Consider the following 22,378-nt stretch of genomic DNA (forward strand, 5'->3'; position numbering starts at 1 on the left):
TCTCTTCATTTATTAAGAAACTATTACAAGGATAATTTGCTGAGATATGCTATGTAATTCTTTTATTTTTATGCTGATTATATTAATTACTTGCTAAGTGTTCCAGAATCGAAAACATTAAAGAAAATGACAAGGGGTCTTATTTGTGGTTATGCTATTGATTTGAGCAAAATTCATTTTTGAGCAGGAGATTAGGATTGAGAGGGCAGTGGTTTAAAATTAGCAGCAAGTTGTGGTTGACCTATAATCATAAATATGGTATAGAAAGTAATGATGTAGGTTAGCACTGTAGCACTGTCCTCCTGTTGTTCAACGATTTGCTCAAGCGGGCCCAGTAGTGTCTCCATTGTGAGACTTGTTGTTACTGTGTTTGACATATTGAATACATCACAGGTACCTTGCCAGGCTTTGCTGTGTGAGAGAGATACTCTCAGTAGCTTTCTAGGCTCTCGGAGAGGGGTGGAAGAATCGAACCCATGTCAGCTGGGTTGGCCGCGTCCAAGGCAAACGCCCTACTCACTGTGCTATCGCTTCAGCCTTGATGAAGGTTAAGATAAATAAAATATTTGTCATGCATGTTGCCTTTTTATGAATGAAGATAATAGGTAAAATTAAGGGTGAAGGAACAACAAAAACTTTTTTCATTTGTCTAAGAATTTTAGAAGGTAAAGAATGACTTATTTTAAATACTACATGAACATTTTTTACCCATACAATCATTGCAATATGGAAGTCTTTCCTTGCTCCTTCAAATACTTTCATAAAACTCCATTATATATTTCCGGTGTTCCAATATGGCAATGTACCTATGTATGTAAGACCAAGGACTACTGACCTTACATGTCATTTGTAACTCTGGTGGGAACCATGTCATTCTGAATGATGTAGCATAAAAAATTGATCCTTTTGCTAACACTACATTTTCCCCCAGAGGACTGATAGGTGTTTAGTACTATTTATTATATTGGAATAATTGAGTAATAGGTAGAAAAAATTTTCTCTACCATTAAACATCAGACATTTCCACATAATCTGTACAACTGGCCATGCAGTATTTATCACCATTGAGTTGAAGGCATTCAAATCCTGAGATATTGTAACCTATATATCATCATTAACTATGAGTTAATATTATAACATCCCTTTAATATTATCTACTTCTTAGAATGGAAAGAAACTAAGAAAATATAGTGCCATGGAAATAATAAGAATTGAGGGAAAATGGAAAGATTGTAAATTTTTAAAGTGTCAATAACGTTTTTATTTTATAAATACTGTATCATCCCTTTAATCTATAAATAGCCTGTTTTGAAAGTGTTCATACCTCACTAATCAGTAATAGCATCCCCTACAAACTGGCGGTATCCTTTTTATCCCTTCCTTCGTCTCTCAGATGGGCAACAGATTGCCCATTATTTTAATTAACTTTTATTTGTTAAACAGGAATCTGAATGGCCCTTTCACTAACCCTATTTTCATTGTATAATAGGACAGGTGATAGGCAGATTTCCTGATCATTGAAAAGAATTAAGTGAGCCAAGTGCAGAAATCTGCTAAGGTTATTAAGAACTTAGAGTGATTGTTCTAATGTGTCCACTTACTATGCGCATTTTCCCCTCTATAGTTTTCATATTATCTAGTCAATGTGTTTGTCAATTCTTAATATCTTTGTTATTTCAGATACAGATGTGGTGTATAAAAGCGAGAATGGACATGTCATTAAACTGAATATAGAAACAAATGCCACCACATTATTATTGGAAAACACAACCTTTGTAAGTAATGAATAATTAATTACTTTATGCATTTGTGATTGTTTAGGATGTTTCTAAATGTAAATTTCTCTCCCTTCAGCATTTACAAAGCACTTCAAGTGAAAAGTTGTAGATATTGTTAAAATAAGTTTATCAGTTGATGACTAAGTCCCATGTGATGGTAATTTTTTTTATTCATGTATTTTTGTGAGTCAGTATGAGTTTCCAGGAATAATACAAAGAATGAATATTTCCTCAAGTATTTTTTCTGTAACCTTAGTAACACCTATGCCAACATTTCCTTCAACTGCCTTCCATTTCTTTGGTTGCTAGTGATAATGTGGTAATCAGAAGTTGTGCACACTGGGTTTTGCTGCTTGCAAATCTGTTGTGATTCTAGCCAGTGGTCACATACTTCACTTTCAGTCACAGTGCACACCTGATGGTGCACCAGACACATGTGTACTTTGTTGTAGTACAGAGAGCCAACACCATTATCATAGGAATTGTGCTCACCCCATGTAGGTGGTATTTAGGATCCTATCCTCAGCATCATGGTTTTAGACTAGAAACTTATTTTTTTCACTGAATAATTTCTCATCCAAAACCAATTTTTTAAAAAAATGGTTAGTCTAAAATGATTTTTCATGAATTTTAACCGCCCCCACCTCATATACACCCTTTAATTTTTCATTCTTCCTGAATAGTATCAATAGTTTTATTGTTTTCTAGATCAAGTATAAAACAAACTTTTTTTTTCTTTTTGGCGATGAGGCATGGGGGTTACTCCTGGCTCTGCACTCAGGAATCACTCCTGGCAGTGTATGGTGTCAGGGGGTGGAGGCATGTGGGATGCTGGGGATCAAACCACGTGCAAGGCAAAGGCCCTACCTGTTGTACTACCACTTGGTCCCGAGAAACAGACTTTCTGAAACTGACTTTCTTTTCGGTTCAAAATATTTTACTTTATATGCAGAAAAGATAGCCCAATGAGCTGATTGTATATTTTGCTCTCAAAAAATCTTGGCTGTGACCTTGTTTATTATACTGTGTATTTCCCAAAGCATTTCAGGAAGCAACTCTGAAGAAACTGAGCTAGAAGTGTAACCTGAACATCCTCTGATGAGACCAATGAATGAAAAATAAAAACTGTTTTAATTCTATTACATATGAATTTACCATTGCCATTTTCTCTATAATTACCGTTCATCCTTAAACATATTTAAATTACTGAAAAAATTATTTTTATAAAATAATATGAAATTAATTTTTCAGTCGATTCAGTACTCTTAAGATTTGCAGTAATTACTTAAATAGTAATAATGAAATAAATATTAAAAACTGAAAAATACTGTGTCTTGGTCTGGAGCTATTATGTAGCTTGCATGCAGTCTGGCACATATGGTCTGCTGAGTCTACCAGGAGAGATCCCAAAACACAGAGCCAGAAGTAAGCCTCAAGATAGTCAGGTGTCACCAAAAACTAAAAAATAATTTAAAAAACTAGCATACTCCTAATTTTCTCTTTAATATGTTATAACTATATATATTTAAGCAAATTTGATGACTTTGATATACAACAATTATATACCATATATCAGATCTGTACTGTTGCAAATACTGAAAAAATATACTGTCCTTAACATATTCCTATATGCATGTTTGAAGCACACATTTATTTTTTGCCTTTGTTATAGTCACTGTCACTGTCACTGTCCTCCCATTGTTCATCGATTTTCTCGAGCAAGCCCAGTAACGTCTCCATTTTGAGTTTTTATAGTATTGCTTAAAATATAGAAAAAATGTACAAGAGGCTTTTGTTGCTTACTGTTTCATATATTAGAAAAAATGGTCATTAAAAGTATGCAATAATTATCACCTACTTGTCTTTTACACAGTTGCATGTACTATTTTAGATATGTTAAAGCAAATGTAAAGCCAGTCATTTTATTTTTAATTTTTATAATTATTTTTATTTTTTACTCATCATGAAATTATTGTTATTCATGATTTCATGACTAGGTTTCAGGCGTACAATATTACAACACTGATCCCTTTACCAGTGTCCACTTCCCTCCACCAATGCACCCTCCCCATATACACGTATATCCCATTTCTCTCCCACCAGTCTACTTCTAAGAGAGGCCCTTTAACAAAATATGTGTGTTCATATATATATATATATATATATATATATATATGTGTTTGTGTGTGTTCATATATATTTACATAAATAGATGCATATATATATATATATATATATATATATATGAGTTTTTGCACTCTGGTCTATAGTACTATTACTATAGAAAAACCTTATTGAGGTTGATACATAACACTTGCACCACCTTCTTCTCCGGGTTAAATACTTCCCTCCACCATAGACATCGCCCCCTCCCTGTCCTATTTCTCAACCCCTCATGTAACCTGTTTTCTAGTAAATAGCAGTTCTCATGTTCTTTGTTTCCGTTGCCTTTGGATATTCATAATTCCACCTTTATGCTTTATGTTTCGTTATATCCCAAATATGAGAGTGATCATTCTGTGTTGCGCGCTCTCTCTCTCTGTCTCTGTCTCTCTCTCTCTGTCTAAGTTCACTTAGCATAATGCTCTTTAGAATCCTCCATGTAGCAGCACATTTCAAGTACGTTATCTTTTCTTATCATTGAATAACCTATCACTGAATGTATGTATCATAGTGCCTTTATTCAGTCATCTGTTCGTAAACACATGGGTCTTGTACAGATTTTGGTTATTGTGGATAGTACTATAAGGAGCTTAGGGGCACAGATGTCTTTCTCCACTTTGTTTTAGGGTCCTTGAGGTCAACGAAGTGAGGCTTCTGGGTCAAATAGAAGCTCAATTACTATACTTTTTTTTAATGAATGTCCATATTGTTTTCCAGTAAGGCTGGAGTGGCCACCACTTCCACCAGCAATGAATGAGAGTCCCTTCTCCCTGTATCCACACCAGCACTGGTTATTCTTGTTTCTGTTTATGTGTTATGTCTGTTTCTGTTTCTGTTTATGTCTATAATATGAGATGATCCCAATGTTGTTTTGATCTGAATCTCCATGATAATTAATGATCCAGAGATTTTTTCATCTGCTTTTTGACCGTTTCTATTTCTTCTTTAAGAAGTTTCTTTTATATCTCCTTCCTATATTTTGATGGGCTTGGATTTTTTTTTAAAGTTCTATTACTAGTGTTTTATATAATTCTTATATTAATTCATTTTCTTTTTTTAAAAAAATAATGTAGGAGTACTGCTATTTGTTCAGTCATTAATTGAACTGATTGAATTGGGCATGAACGCCACATTACTTTTTTTTTATTTTATTGTATCACCATGGGATACAGTTACAAAGCTTTCACGTTGAAGATTCAGCCTTATAACGATGGAACACCCATCCCTCCATCAGTGCACTTTTTCCAACAACAAAGTCCACAGTACCCCCCATCCCCCCATCCCCACATCCCAGTCCTCACCCTGCATCTATGGCAGACAATTTCCCCAATATTCTCTCTCTAATTCGGTGCATCGTGTTTTGCTTGAATTTTTCCACCACCATTCAAGCCTACCTGCCAGGGGCAGATGCTAAATAATTTATTTTCCATTGCTCATCTTGAGTATCATGAAATCTTATGCGACCCTGATTGTAAATGTAAATTTCTAGATTGTAAATGGTTGGGTTCCAGAGACATCTTCGTGTAGCACTAATCCATTTTGGGATTCAAATGGGAATCTTGGGGCCAGGGCTGTTGGTTCACTAAGATGGCACATGGAGGCAAATTCTGGGTGTGACAGTCAGTCTACTTGGTGGGCAGGGACCTGGGGAGAAATAGTCCGGGTCCTCTGCCATGATGAGGCCTGGAGATTTAGTCCTGGAACCCACCTACAGGGGTGGGGTGGCTTGCTTGTCACTGGGATTCCATCTGAAGTAGATGAGGAGACTGCACCTACTCCATCTGGGGTACCCCGGTGAAATTGGCTTGCTATAGGGCCCCAAGAGATCTCCAGCGCTGTGGTGTCTTCAGAGATTTGCTGCCGTGTCTCTGTGCCAGGGCTGTTGGTGCTTTAAGATGTTGCCAGGAGGCAAATGTGGGCATGACAGCCAGTCTGCTGAGCAGACGGGGATTGGGGAAAAGAAAGCCTGGAGATTTAGTCCTGGAACCCGCATCCCTGTTCCTTGCTTGTGGAAGCTCTTGGTCACTGGGATTCCATCTGGAGTAGGGGTGGGGAGACTTCACCTGCTCCATATGGGAAGCCCCAGTGAAATCGGCTCAATATGGTACCTGGAGATATCTCCTGTGATGTGATGTCTTTAGGGACTTACTGCTGAGTCTCTGGGCCAGGGCTCGATGTGCTAATATTCACATTATAAAATTTTCAGCAGATTATATCTTGCTGAGGTCCATCCTGAAACAGTGGTATCAGGATGAGGGGATGGTGGCGATTTCGGATTGTGGAAGCAAGTGGCTGCTGGGGGTTCTAGTGGGCGGGCACAGACCAACCACTTCCCTCTTGTTTACTCTGGTTTGTTGGTCTGTTCAGCCATGCATGGGTCCGAGCTTAACTGCAGTTTTTGATTTCTTTTGAGATTTATTTAGGGGTCTCTGAAGCAAGGTTTTTAGAAGAACTTACAGGATGCCATTAGAGTTGGTTTGTGGGGGTGACTGCCAGTCTTCCCTGAGAATTGGGAAGTGGGGGGGGTATCCCATCTCAACTCCAAGAAAACCCGGAGATTTCAGTCACAAAAACCGCATACCAGAATTTTCAGAAGATTATATCTTGGTGAAGTCCGTCCTGAGATGGTAGAGTCAGGCGGGGGGGATGGTGGTGGTTTTGAATTGTGGAAGCAAGTGGCTGCTTGGGACTCTGCTTGGGTGGGTCACCATGCCAACCCTCCCTGCTCCAATTCACCTCAGTCTGTTCAGCCATGCATGGGTCTGAGTTTAATTGCAGCTTTTGATATCTTTTGAGATTTATCTATGGGTCTCTGAAATAAGGCCAATAAATGAGCTTGTATAGCTGATCCAGAGGTGGTTTGTGGGTGTGGCTCCCACATACCTATCTTTTGGCTGTTTAACTTCTTGGTAAACCTGACCCCAAGTTGTTTGGGTCTGGCCAAATTCACAGTGGCAATTTTGGGGTATCAGGAAGGCTGAAAGTACCATAAGGATGCTGATACACTTGCCCTGCAGGTACAAGTTGATCCCTGGGTGGCACCACACCCCCTTAATTGATTTTCAAACCAGGAAAGTTTTCCCATTCCTGGGCTGTCTTTGTATCTTGGCCATTATTTCTTTTGAGGTGCAGAAGCTTCTGAATATGCCCATTTGCTTATCGTTGTTTACACTAGCTTGGTCAGTGCTGTTCTATCCTTGAAGATGTATTCCACTTCAATGTAATAGAGAGTTTTACCTATATTTTCTTCTGTGTATCTTATGGAATCAAATCTGATGTCATAATCTTCAGTCCACTTTGATTTTACTTTTGTGTATCGTGTTAGAAAGAGTTCTGAGTTTTTCAGAGTTTTGTGCATATAGTTGATCTGCTTTCTCATCACTGGTTGAAGATCTAAAGCCATTCATTTAATACAATATGCCAAGATGCTCATTAATAGATAATAACAGTATTTAGTTTTAAAGGTGTTTGTTGATTTCATCAGTATTAGTTAGAGCAACAGTTATTTTTTTTAGCAACTTGTGGTACCTATAGTGTGCTATGTATGTATAAAAACTGTCACTGTCACTGTCCTCCCGTTGTTCATCGATTTGCTCGAGCGGGCCCAGTAACGTCTCCATTGGAGACTTTTGTCATTACTGTGTTTGGCATATCGAATACATCACAGGTAGCTTGCCAGGCTCTGCCGTGCGGGCGAGATTCTCTCGGTAGCTTGCCGGGCTGTCGACTTTCTGGTAATATCACTGTGGGGCAGGTTGGCGAGGGAGGAAACAGTAGTCATTATGGAAAAGTTTCATAGACAATAGGACAGTTTAAGATAGGAGGTAAAAAACAGTAGGATAATAAGAGAAGTATGGTGAAACTTGACTAAATATAATTCATGTGAATTTCATTTTTGTTTGTTTTGTTATGTCACACACACGTAACTAATCTTGGGTTTACTTCTGGTTTTGTGATAGCTCTTGGCAGTAGGTGGGGCACATAAGTGGTGCTGGGGATTAAACCTGAGTTTGATGCAGGTAGTGCAATTGTTTTACCCACTGTACTACACTCCAGCCCTTAAATTTGGTTTTAGTCCAAGTTTGATGGAGGGTGGCGTGGATTCTATTGATTTCCTTTGTTATAAACTATCATGTGTGCTAGGCACTGTAGGCATGCAATACTCAAGCATTTAAATTATGTATAGGTTCTTAGTGTATGGATATTTTGTTATATACCTGTTCTTGGGAGTTTTATCTGGTCTCCAAGTGTATATACACAGTTAATTCTCGATGTGTTAGTTCTTATCATATATAAAATAAAAACTCACAAGCAAAAATAATTGTTTGTTATTATATATGATATACATGTGTATATATTGTATTTCATATTACTCTATCACACCTCAGTATTTTTCTCCATGTGCCAATTAATACCATTTTATCTTGGTTCTTCTGTTTAATCTTCTTAAGTCCTTTTAAATTCTATTTCTATTTTCTTATATGTTGGCCATGACTCCTAATTACCACAGAGACATATTTAGCAAATATTCCAATTTACTGATCTTTGAAGATTCATAGGCCCCCTAAAGATTTATTTTTCTGCCCACAACACAGATAATTAAGCAGTTATAAGTCCTAGAGGTGTGAGAATTCAATAGAGAAGGAGCGAATAAGAGATTAAAGTATGGCATATATTTACAACAATTTCACAGAGAACCATAACAAAATTACAAGTAACCTGGTTCTAGATGATTTCAAAGGAACTTGTTTAAATACTTCCCTGAACTGCAACATAGAATTATAAAATACAGTTGTGTTTTAAAAGATTATTTTAGGCTTAGTCCTAAATTCACTTTCTCCCCTAAGTCATTCTGTTCGAATTTTATTCATACATCAGCTTGTGCATAGGGAAACCATCAATGTGTTTTATTAAAATAATCACTATAGGAGATAACAGTAAAAAATTTTGTAATAAAAGTATGGCAAGACAACAGAAAAATAAACATAATTCAAAAAATGGGATAATGGAAGGCTTATTGACTTTGTTAATATATGACCACTGATTTATTTTCAAAACTTAAGATAACACTACTTTGTCATTCAATGCATAATCGGTGTTTAAGTATTTCTACCAATATTTTTAGCTGTTTAATCAGGACTACTGTACTCTTTGAGTAGCAGTAATTTTAGTCAGAACTATGTTTTCTGTAATTGTGTTAAAGTATTTTTTAGACTAAAAGGGCTTAGATTAAAGGGTACATAACTTTTTATAGGATCAAAGAGAAAAATAATTATTTAGAATTGAAACTGATTATTAATAAAGGTAAAGGTAAAGGCCCTCCCGTTGATCATCGATTTGCTCGAGCGGGCCCAGTAACGTCTCCATTGGAGACTTTGTTGTTACTGTGTCTGCCATATCCAATACTCTCGGTAGCTTGCTGGGCTCTCCAAGAGGGGCGGAGGAATCGAACTCGGGTCGGCCATGTTGGCTGTGTGCAAAGCAAACGCCCTACTGCTGTGCTATCGCTCTAGCTCCAGCTTTGGTGATTATTAATATTTTAGGCATTTGGAAATATTATCTTTTATAGTTGGTTGACAACTACTTCAACCAGATGAATAAATAAATTTATAATGAGGAAAATGTTTCATTAAATATTAGCCATGCTTTTTGTTATTAATAATTGTGAAATCACCATGGCCTTGGCATAAAACACTAGTAGTCATAAATAGTTCTATAAAATCACATTTTGAAATAACTAGAAAAGAATTAGACCCATGGACTCAAATTCATTATTAAGGATGATTGATGTCATGCATTAATATGGAAAAGAAATCTAACAGAAATCTTACATATCTTTAATTCTGAAAAATTATAAACTATTTAAAAAATTTATATAATAATCTCCTAAATATAGCAAAATTATATGGAAGCAGAATGATTACAAGGAAAATATGGGTTATACATTTCTCAGGTCAAATGTTAATTTTTAATCCATTTACGTTACATTACGAAATATTTCATTGAGTCAGAATTAGTAAATAATTATGACTTGACTTGTACAGAACTGCCACTCATTGGCTTGGCCAATTTATATATATATATATATATATAGATAGATATATAGGCTGAAGCAATAGTACAGCAGGTAGGGTGTTTGCCTTGAACATGGCTGACATGGGTTTGATTCCTCTCTCCCTCTCAGAGAACCCGGCAAGCTACCGAGAATATCCCACCCTCACAGCAGAACCTGGCAAGCTCCCCATGTTGCATTCAATATGTCAAAAACAGTAACACAAGTCTCATAATGGGAATGTTACTGGTGCCCACTTGAGCAAATTGATGAACAATGGGAGGACAGTGCCGCAGTGCTATATATATATATATATATATATATATATATATATATATATATATAATGTTTGTATAATAAAACTATATATAACTATATATAATACATATATATAAACTAAAAGTATTTTTCATGCTCAGTTATTCTCCAGAGTAATAATCTCCAAATATTTTGGCATAATGATTCCTTCTCTATTCTAACTTCTCTCTCCCCCACCACCACGTTTCTTAACTGTGGACCATTCCTCCTGTACCTTGTTCCCATACTTTGGGTATGTCTCATATTAATTTTTTATGTCACAGATGAGTTCAGTAGTTCTCTATCTTTCCCTTTCTCTCTAAATCATTTCACTCACCATGATACTCTCCATCCATTTATGGGTGAATTTCATGACTTAATTTATCCTGGAAGCTGAGTGGCATTTCATTGTGTAGATGTGCCTTAGTTTCTTTATCCAGTCATCTGTTCTATGGCACTTGGGTCATTTACAGATTATGACTACTGTGAATAGTGCTGCAATGAATATAGAAATGCAGATGAATTTTCTCCAGTGTATTTTTGGGCTCCTGGGACATATTCCTAGAAGTGGTATTTCTGGGTCATTTGGAAGCTCCATTTATAGCTTTATGAAGAATGTCAATATTGTTTTCCAAAAAAGGCTGTACAAGTTGGCATTGCCACCAACAATGATAAAGTCCCTTTCTCCCTTCATCCATGCAAGCACTGCTTTCATTGTGATGTGTGCCAATCTCTTTGGTATGAGATGAGATCTTATTAGTGTTTTGTTTTGCATCTCCCTGATGAATAGCAATGTAGAACATCTTTGTATATATCTTTTGGACATTTGTAAGAATTGATTATATAACTCCTGCACTTTATCAGGTATATTCTCTGACAAACTTTTTTAAGTCAATTTTTATCTTGTTCCATCTTAACTAGCTCATCACTTATTTATGCTGCTTTAATAAATATCTTTTAAGATCAATCTTTCAGATGTTAGGAATTAATGATGATTAAAGATTTTTTTGGATCAAATTTTAAGTTGTATATCTCCTATAAGCATGCTTATTTATATATCCAAAAAATGTATTATTTAAGTTTTGCAGAATGCTTTTGAGTTTTTCACATGGGACTATAAAATCTTGAATTTGAAAAAAATAAATAAAACCTGAAAAAAATGAACATGTATATCATTGATTTTAACAAAATCTTAAAGATGTGAATAATTGGATTTATTATTTAGTTAGTAATGATATTATTAATGATTAAATGCCTTAATTAGCCATTAAGCATGTGATCTTTAAATGTGTCATAAGTTTTAAATGTTTATTATGATGAAATAAACATTTCTGCCTAAATTAAAAAAGTAGAACTATAAAATCAATTGATTTAGAATGAGACACTGCATATACATCATTTTCCCTGAAGTATGTTTATAGTATTTATATTAGAAGAAACATACGCATGAGACTATATTTTTCTTTATAAGAGAAATAGCAAGTATTGATCCTATTGATAAGGAAATTCCCCTCTGTTCTTTCATATATCCTTATGTAATAGAGCTTTCTAAGAAACACTAAAACATACTCATTTTGCAAGGTTAGTTCTCTTTCTTGAGGGGAAAAAAGCATTTGTTTTTATAGCCTCTAAGTGAATCAGATGCTGGAGTCAAAGTATAGTGGGTAAGATGCTTTTCATGAATGTATCTAACCCAACTTTGATCCTGGCACCACATGAGACCCCCCCTAAGCCATGAGTGAACCCTTAACACAGAGTCAGAAAGAACTTGATAAATGTGATCCATCTCCCAAATAATAATAATAATAATAGCAATATTAATAAACAAAAATAAATAGTAAATAAATAAAATCTTATAAAGGTAATTCTTTTTTGTAATTCTAAGTCTTAACTTTTATCCTATACGTTCTGCTCTATCCATAACTTAAATTCTCTAAAATACTAATATTTCATTGATGTTTTGATAAAATATGGTGTATTTAATAATGCTGAGAGCCTTGCTGAGAGCACTCTCCCCACACTAGGATGAGCCTCACGCATAAAAGAACATCTTATCATCTCATTCCTAATTCGGTCAAACTGGCAGGCTACCAAATGTAACATGCCCACACGGCAGAGTCTGGCAAACTCCCCGTGGCGTACCCAATATGCCAAATACCAGTAACAATGATGGGTCTCATTCTCCTAACCCTGAAAAAGCCTTGAATATGGCACTTAAAAAAAAAAAATCTCAGGGCTAGGACGAAGAAGACGTTACTGGCACCTGCTCGAGGCAATCGACGAAAAACAGGGTGGTCGTGATCGTGATATATTTTTAATTTTTCTCATTGCTGTTTAAAGAAATATACTAATAATGTATAGGTTTAGAATGCAGAGATACTGCATCACTTCTCAATCTGAAACCTTTAGCCACATGTGCTATTTAAACTTTTATCAAAATTAAATCAAACAAAACTTAAAACTCATCTTTTAGGTACATAGTACACAACTCCAGTGTCTAAATTTTATTGGACAGCTGGTACAAAATCAGAATTCTCCTATGTTTTACTCAGTAGCCTTTTTAGTTTGTTTGTTTGATTTTTGGGCCACATTTGATGATACTCAGGAGTTACTCCAGCTGTACACTCAGGAATAATGCCTGTATGAGCTTGGGGAATCGTAGAAGACCCTGGGGATCTAACCTGGGCCGGCTGTGAAATTAGTATCATTTTGATCCCTCAATATTCACTTTTGATGGTAGTCATGTATATTTGTGCCATCAAAAATTTATTCAGAAATACATATACATGATATTGCATGCCTATATATATAAAAGTGCATTATTTTGAAAAGTACCCTATTATGTGTGTATGTACATATTTAATTGTGAAATTACATATGTTATATACATTTTATCTAATTAGTGATGATTTAAATATTTTGTGTAAACTTTTTCTGTTTATATTTAATAGCTGTTACTATGCAACTGTTCCTACCACGATTCATCACATCATTTTGGTCTCGTTATATCTCTGTAAATACATTTGGCAACTATTTCATAAGTTTAATTATAGACAATATTGATAGCAATAATATTGCTATGAAAAGTAAAGTTTCAAAGTAAAATTTTCCAGATTATTTTAATTTGTAACACTCGAGTTAATCAGTGGTCTACATTGTCGACTATTCTACTCTTTCTATCATACTCTTATCAACATTGAAACTATCATCGCTGACAAAAAGATATCCTTTCATCATTAAATTCATTTGCAGTCTTTTCATAATGGAGAATTAGGGTATTATATTGTCTTATTGGTGATTGATTTATTTTTTATTCACTGGGTAAGGTGTACAAATGAAGACGTGTGTGATACATGCACAGCAAATGTTTTGCTTTGGACATTTCCACTTATCCTTAAAATTATTGGAGGTACACATTCACTATGATTTGGAAATACTTTAGACATTGTCATTTTCTCCATAAACTGTATTATTGATAGATAGAGAAACACATATATGTTAGGTAGGAAGGGAAGAACAACGAAAATGTGTTTTTAGTAGTGTCTATAACAAACTGTTATAAATATGTTGTATAAGACAAAATTGAAGAATTATATATTCTGTATTTGGAAATGATATATACAGTTTTCTCTTATTTTTACAACTTAATTTAATTTTGCATATAGACACACAGAGACATATAGACTCATGATCCCAAACTAAATTTACATGCAAACTGAATGGTTTTCATGATAGTTTACATGTTTCCCTGTGAATATGTGCAAAAAAATACTAGTTTTAACATCTTATACACTTCATGCATAGATTGAAGCTAGTTATGAATATGTGTAAAGACACAGATGCTAATAATAAACCATTATCTATTGGGGGCTACAAAAATTCAAGTTTAGTTACTTACAACTCTAAATGAACTAATTCACTTTAGAAATCATTTTAAATATTGTTTTTTCAGTGAATTTCTAACAGTCTATGTCATACATGTCTATGCATTATATAGTGTGTCTATTTACAAACATTAGCTTGCATTATTGTCAGTTGGTTTTCAACTTATATAGCATTATATGGTAATCAATAATTGTCTTATAATTCTATCACTTAGTCTCCATAACTGATGCATGCATTATTTTCTTTTTTTGCGCACATCATTTTTGCATTAAACTGTTCACTTGTTTCTGTGTCTGTGGTAAAATATTGTATTTTTCACCATCCGTGATTTTGTGTTTTCCATTATTGCAACATATATCATTTGATTTAACTGATCTTCTCTTTACAATCCGTCTTTTATTTAACAAATTTATGATTAAATATAATAGTGTATGCGATAACACAGTGGTAGGGCGTTTGCCTCGCAAGTCACCAGCCAAGCTGAGCTGGGTTCGATTCCTCTTCCCCTCTCGGAGAGCCCAGCAAGTTACCAAGACTATTTCGCCTGCAAGGTAAAGCCTGGCAAGCTACCCGTGACGTATTTGGATATGCCAAACACAATAACAAGTCTCACAATGGAGATGTTACTGGGCCCGCTTGAGCAAATCGATGAACACCAGGAGGATAATACTACAGTGCTACAATAGTGTATTGAAACAAATTCCATAATAAGGTCTGTCTATCCAAGACCCACTAATATGAAAACAACAAATATATTTGTTTATTATCTATTAAAGACAAAAGTAGAAAAAAAGTACTTCAAGTTCTATTGACAGATACACTAGATTAAAATAAATCATTCAAGCTTCTATTTGTTATTCATGTTTTCTTTTTTTATGTGGGATTATTAATTATTCTAATTTGTGTTATACAAACTTGATTTTTATTGATGTATCATTATCAATGTTATAGTGTACTATTAATATTTTAGGTGAACAATATTACCGCATGCAGTTAGTACCTAAGATCCTTCACCCCTCTAGAGGCTCCTGATCTTCCTTTTAATCGGTTCACCTTCTTGGAAAAATAAGTTTTATAGCCAAAATTCTCACTTTTTTTATTGGCTCTTGTCTTTTTCTTTATTTTTTTTTCCTTTATACTCAACAAATGACTGGGATTATCTGGCATTTGTCTTTCTTTTGACTCACTTCACTTAAGCTTGAACTCTAGTTCTATCCAAGTTGCTGTATTTTAATTTTTAGCTGGAACTGATTAGTATTTCATCCTGTGCATATCGCACAACTTCTTTTTCCATGTATCTGTTCTTGGACATTTGATTTGTTTGCTGATCTTGGACATTGTAATTCTACTACAATGCACATAAGTGTGAAAATTTATTTTTCATAATTATAGTTTTAGGTTCTTGGTGTATATGTCATTAAGTGGAATCACATGTAAGTTATGTTTTCAATATTTTGAGAAATTTCCACATTTTTTTTTCCACAGAGCTGAACAAGCCCACAATACCAGCAACGAATGACACTTCTGTTTTCACCACAATGGTGTTTGGGCTGGATGCTTTGCAGTAGTTTATACTCACTAGTGTGAGGTGATTGGTGTTTTTCTCATTGTTGTTTATATTTGCATTTTCCTAAGAATCGGGGATAATAAACACTTTCTAATTTGCTAATTTGCTTGTTAGCCTTAGATCCTTTTATTTTTTTATTTTTGGGAAAATACCTATTCAACTTCTCTCCTCCTTTTTAATGGAGTTGTTTATGTTGTTGAGTTTTGTAAAAGTGATATCTATCTATCTATCTATCTATCTATCATCTATCTGTCTGTCTGTCTCTCTATACATCTGTGGATATTTTTTCAAATTATGTAGGATACCTTTTTCACTGTAGCACTGTCATCCCATTAATCGATTTACTCAAGGGGGCACGAGTAACATCTCTATTCATCCCAGCCCTGAGATTTTAGCAGCCTCTCCGTACTCATCTTTCCCCATGATTGGAGGCTCTGTCAGGGTCAGGGGAATGAGACCTTTTATAGTTACTGGTTTTGGCATATTGAATACACCACAGGGAGCTTGCCAGGCTCTGCCTGTGCAGGCAAGATACTCTTGGTTGCTTGCCGGGCTCTCCGAGAGGCATATATATATATATATATATATATATATATATATATATACACACACACATATATGTGTGTATATATGTATATACATACATATATATGTATATACACATATGTATATACATATATATATCCTTATGATTTGTTGCCTACTGTCTGAACTCCATCAAACATGGTGTAGTAATTATGGAAAATGGGTAGGAAGTGTCTTATGAAAAGGAAGTCTTATAGAAAGCAGCCTGTAACATGGCAGCGGTTGGGTAGTGGAGGTCGGCTGCTGGGGCTGGGTCCCTTGGGGGAGGGAGGCCTCTCGCCTCCACCCCTCTGGGACGACCCGGGTGGAAAGCTTGGCATAGAGTCCGGTGGCATGGTTATGGGGGCCTCATTTTATACTACTGTCTGGGAGGAGCAGACATGACTTCTTTTTATTTTACATAATTCTTTTACAGACATTCTTTTTAGTTAGGTATAGTCTCTTCTATTAATTTTGCTTTTATTTTCTTTTCAGTATTGTCAAATTATTGAAGATGCCTTTGAAGTCAATAGATTGAAAGTTCTACCCTGCTTTCTTAATATATTTTATATATTCAGGTTTAGCGTTGAGTCTCTGAACCATTCCTTTTTGGTTTTGTGGCCGCACTTGGTTCTTATGAAAGTGATTCCTACTCATTATGATCTGGAGAAACTATGTCCTTTCAGGTAACAAATCGAAGCCCTCCACATGTAAAACTGATCTAATCTCATTGAGCTATGATTCCCATCCTTTTTGGTTCATTTCTAGTTATCATCATTATTATTATTAATAATAATAATGCCCGGCAAGCTACCGAGAGTATTCGATATGCCAAACACAGTAACAACAAAGTCTCCAATGGAGACGTTACTGGGCCCGCTCGAGCAAATCGACGATCAACGGGAGGGCCTTTACCTTTACCTTATTATTATTATTTTATATTTGTGCCACACCCAACAGTCTCAGGAGTTATTCCTTGCTCTGTGCTCAGGGATCAGTCCTGGCAATGCTCTGTATGCAATACGTGGTACCAGGGATCTAGACTAGATCAGCTGCATGCAAAAAAAGAGCCCTGCATGCTACACTGTCTTTCCAGCCCCTTGAATTAACTTTTCTTTTGTATGTTATGATACAGAGCTTCAGATGTTTGCTTTTTTTTTTTGATATTGCTATCAAGTTTTTCCTAACACCATTTATTGGACATATTTTCTTTGTTCCACTTCATTCACCTAGATTCCATGTCACAAATTTGCTGTCTATTCATCTAAGAGTTCATCACAGGGTCAACTTTCTCAATTTCTCAATTTGATTCATTGTTCTAATATTCTGTCTTTGCACCAACACAACATAGTTTTGTTTACTGTCACTTTATCGTCTAATTTAAAATCAGGAAATGCAGTGCCACCCATCTAATTTTTCTCAGAACTCCCTTAACAATTTAAAGTGATTTCTATCTTCATATAAATTTTAGTACCATTTGTTCTTTTCTGTAAAAAATGTCATAGAAACCTTGAAGTGATTGTAATTATCTCTATAGGTTTTGAGTATCTTACCAGCCCCTCATTTTATTTATTTTTATATTTTCTGTTTTTAAAAACTTTTATATAATTTTAATTCTTTTTATAGAATTTTTTTTAAAATTTGTGATTTACAAAGTCATTGGCAGTTGCATCTTAGGCACGTAGTATTTCAACACTAATCCCACTACCACTGTCAGTTTATCTCTGCAAGTGCTTCCATATTTCTTTCCCTTCCTGTGTGAACTTGACAAACACATTACAAAGTTTCAGTGGTTGAAACTTAGAGCTCATGTTTTCAGTTTTGTTAAGTCTTTGTTTTGGATATATGGCTATACCGCTTATTCATATCATCAAAATACTTGAAGTCTTAATGGTGATTATTTTAATTGTCAGTTCTTTCACCCGATGAACATGGAATGTTTTATTTTTCTTGTGTCTTTTATTCATTTTGTGATTTATAATTTCTACTAAGCTTCACATTCTTTGTTAAATACTACATACTATTTGGACATAATTGTAAATGGAATTATTTCTGGATTTTTTCTCTCTTTGTCTCTCATAGTTTTTATATAAAATGTGACAAATTTCTGATTATTGACTTTGTAGCCAGTTATTTCACTGTACTATGTTATTGCTCTAGAAATGTTTTGATAGAGTCCTTAGGGTTTTATGCATACAATATCATTTAATATATGTATTGTGATAGTTTGCCTACTATCTTTCAATATGAATTTCTTTTATTTTTTTATTTATGGAAACATTCCTTTGCATATTCTATGGAAAGAATATCAATATTATGTTGAGTAAAAGTAGTGATAAGTCGGTATCCTTCCACTGTGTTTTATCTAAGGCAGAAAAATTTTTATATGTTAACCATTAAGTATATTAGCTATGGGCTTGTGATATATGATCCTTAGTATATTGTGATAAGTTCCTTCTATCCTCATTATGAGTATTATCAGTATAATGGGTATTGAATCATCCCTGAGCACAGAGGGACTATGCAGTATTGATATAACAATATGGTTTGGCTTTAACTTTATTGGTATGATGTATTATATTGAATTACTTCCACATTGGACTATACTTGCATCATTTAATGTTAACTTTTTGACATTTTTAAAACATAAGAATTTTATCAGCTCTCAAGAAAATGTTTCTTTTTTTTTTTTCTTTTTAATTTTTATTAGTGAAACACCATGACGTACAGTTGTAGACTTACAAGTTTTTTGTACTTGGGATTCAGTTATACAATGATAGAGTAACCATCCCTCCACCAATGCCCTTTCTCCACCACCAATGATCCCAGTATCCCTCCCACTCATCCCCACCCTCCCCTCCATCCTATCCCACCTCTGTGGCAGGGCGTTCCCTTTTGTTCTCTGTCTCCTTTTGGGTGCTGAGGTTTGCAAAAGAGACATTGAGTGGCAATCATGTTCGGTCTATAGTCTACTTTCAGCATGCATCTCCCATCTTGGGAGGATCCTCCCAACACCCTTTCACTTGGTGATCCCTTCTCTATCTGAGCTGCCTTTTTACCCTAGCATGTGCAGCTGGCCTTCATGCCAGGGAGTGAGCCTCCTGGTACTTATCTCAGCTATTCTTAGATGTTAGTCTCCTATTTTGTTACTTTATGTTCCCAAGATGAATGCAGTCTTTCTATGTCTGTCCCTCTCTTTCTGACTCTTTTCATTTAGCATGATACCTTCCATGTAGTGCCACTTGTATGTAAATTTCATGATTTCATCTTTTCTAACATCTGCATAGTACTCCATTGTGTAGATGTACCAAAGTTTCTTTAACAAGTCATCTGTTCTCGGGCACTCGAGTTATTTCCAGATTTTGGCTATTGTGAACAGTGCAACAATGAACACACAAGTGCAGATGTCAATTTTACTATACTGTTGTGCCTCTCTGGGATATATTCCCAGGAGTGGTATTCCTGGGTCAAATGGGAGTTCAATTTCTAATTTTTTGAGAATGGTCCATACTGTTTTCCAAAAGGGCTGAACCAGTCGACATCCCCACCAGCAGTGAAGAAGGGTCCCTTTCTCACCACATCCGCATGAACACCAGTTGCTTTTGCTCTTTTGAATGTGGGCCAGTCTCTTGATATGAGATGATACCTCATTTGGTTTTGATTTGCATCTCCCTGATGATTAATGATGTAGAGCATTTTCTCATGTGCCTTTTAGCCATTCAGATTCCTTCTTTGAGAAAGTTTCTATTCATTTCATTACCCCATTTCTTGATGAAATTGGATGTTTTCTTTTTGTGGATTTCAACCAGTGCTTTGTATATCCATGATATCAACCATGATATCAGATGGGTATTGGGTGAATATCCTTTCCCATTCTGTAGATTGTCTTTGTATTCTGGTCACTGTATTTTTTTTTGTTCTTCCATTATGTTGCTTTATTTTTTAATTTTTCTTTTTAATTTATTTATTGAATCACTGTGGGAAAAATTACAAAGGTTTCAGGTTCAAGTCTCAGTCATGCAATGATCAAGCACATTTCCCTTCACCAGTAGTTATTTTTCACCACCAAGAACCCCAGCATACCCTGCCTCCCAACCTGCCCAATGCCTGTGAGGCAGATGAATTCTAATTAACACTCTATCTACTTTGATTAGATTCATTATTTTGACAAATGATGCACCATTATTGTTTAGAATTTACACCCTCAAATCAGACCTGCTGAAAAGGCATTGTGAAATAATTTGCTTTCTACACCTGGTTAGAGAACCATATGATGTCGCACGGCTGTGACCGCACAATTTTGGATTTCTGATATTTTACTTATTAAGCCTAGAAGTATTTCTGCCGAGAGCCAGATAATTATGAGATTGGTTTCTGTGGCTCTAGAGCCATGGCCGTGCTGGAATGCTGCTCATGGGGGACAACTCGTGACCTCGCTAGGTTTTGAAGGACGAGCCAGGAATGCCCCCCTTCCCTTGAGGTTTCAGTTTCCCTGTCACCACCGGCTCATATCTGGCTTTCCAAAAAGCTCCGAGACGGCTGACATCTTGCTGTCCAGGGGGAAAAAGGCAGAAGGAAGCAACACCCTTTCCCTCCCAGGCAGGCATGGTGCCATGGATTAATGCATAGTCCATTCACTTTTCTGCCACAAACTGCCGGGCTCTGCATTAAGTCTGTATGCTTCTGGAGCCATAGCCGTGCCGGAGAGCCGCTCATGGGGGGCAACCTATGACCTCAGTAGGGCGTGAAGGACGCACTGGGAATGCTCCACTTCCCATGAGGTTTCAATTGCTCCATCGCCACCAGCCCATACCTGGCTTTCCAAAAAGCTCCGAGGAGGCCACCATCTTGCTGTCTAGGGAGCTGGTCACTGTATCTTTTGAGGTGCAGAAGCTTCTTAATTTAAGATAGTCCCAATTGTTTATCTCTGTTTCCACTTGGTTGGTCAGTGCAGTGTCATCTTTGAAGATACCATTAGCCTCAGTATCCTGGAGGGTTTTGCCAACCTTGTCTTCAATGTACCTTATGAATTTTGGCCTGATATTGATATCTTTAATCCACTTTGATCTGACTATTTTTTCATGGTCTTAGGTCAAGTTCTAAGGCCTTTTTTGCATGTGGTTGTCCAGTTAAGCCAGCACCATTTTTTGAAGAGTATTCCTTGCTACACTTTCACATTTCTTGCTTCCTTGTCAAAGATTAGATGTTCATACATTTGGGGCTGTGTGTATGGATATTCTACCCTGTTCCATTGGTTTGTGGTTTTGTTTTTGTTCAAATACCATGCTGTTTTAATTATTACCGCTTTGTAGTAGAATTTGAGGTTGGTGAGAGTAATGCTTCCCAACGTCTTTTTCCCAAGAATTGCTTTAGCTATTCGTGGGCGTTTGTTGTTCCATATAAACTTCAGAAGTGCTTGATCTATTTCTTTGAAGGATTTCATGGGTATCCTAATAGGGATCATATTGAATATATATAATGCTTTGTGGAGTATTGCCATTTTGACAATGTTATTTCTTCCTATCCATGAGCAGGGGATGTGTTTCCATTTCCTCGTGTCCGCTTTCATTTCATGGAGTAGTGTTTTGTAGTTTTCATTGTAAAGGGCCTTTACCTCTTTAGTTAGACAAATTCTGAGGTAATTTTCTGGGTCATGATTGTGAATGGGATTTTTTTTTTCATGTAACTTTCCTCTGTCTCATTATTTGCGTATAGGAAGGCCATTGATTTGGGGGCATTAATTTTATGGCCAGTGACTTTACTGTACAAGTCCATTGTTTTTAGGAGTTTCTTGATTTAGGATTCTCATGATATAGTATCATTTCATCTGTGAATAGTGAGAGCTTGATTTCTTCCTTTCCTATCTGGATGCCTTTAATGTCTTTTTCTTGCCTAATCGCTATTGCAAGTACTTCCATTACTATATTGACCAGAAGTGGTGATAGTGGCATCCTTGATCTTTTCACTTAGTTTTTCCCCATAGAGGATAATGCTTGCCATAAGTTTGTCATAGATAGCTTTGACTATCTTGAGGAAAGTACATTCAAAACTAATTTTGGTGAGATTTTTCAT

The 22,378-nt window shown here is 35.7% G+C and overlaps 1 protein-coding gene across 2 annotated transcripts in view; it reads left to right on the plus strand.

Moving 5' to 3' along the window:
* Positions 1-22,378, plus strand: part of DPP10 (dipeptidyl peptidase like 10) — a 671,828-nt gene that overhangs the window by 341,099 nt on the left and 308,351 nt on the right. For both annotated transcript variants that reach the window (XM_056117572.1, XM_056117573.1), the window contains exon 4: positions 1,681-1,775. In XM_056117572.1, coding sequence (XP_055973547.1) covers positions 1,681-1,775 — 95 coding nt within the window. The remainder of the gene's footprint in view (positions 1-1,680; positions 1,776-22,378) is intronic.

This window comes from Sorex fumeus, unplaced genomic scaffold (genome assembly GCF_029834395.1).
Source record: "Sorex fumeus unplaced genomic scaffold, SorFum_2.1 ptg000035l, whole genome shotgun sequence".
Classification (NCBI taxonomy): domain Eukaryota; kingdom Metazoa; phylum Chordata; class Mammalia; order Eulipotyphla; family Soricidae; genus Sorex; species Sorex fumeus.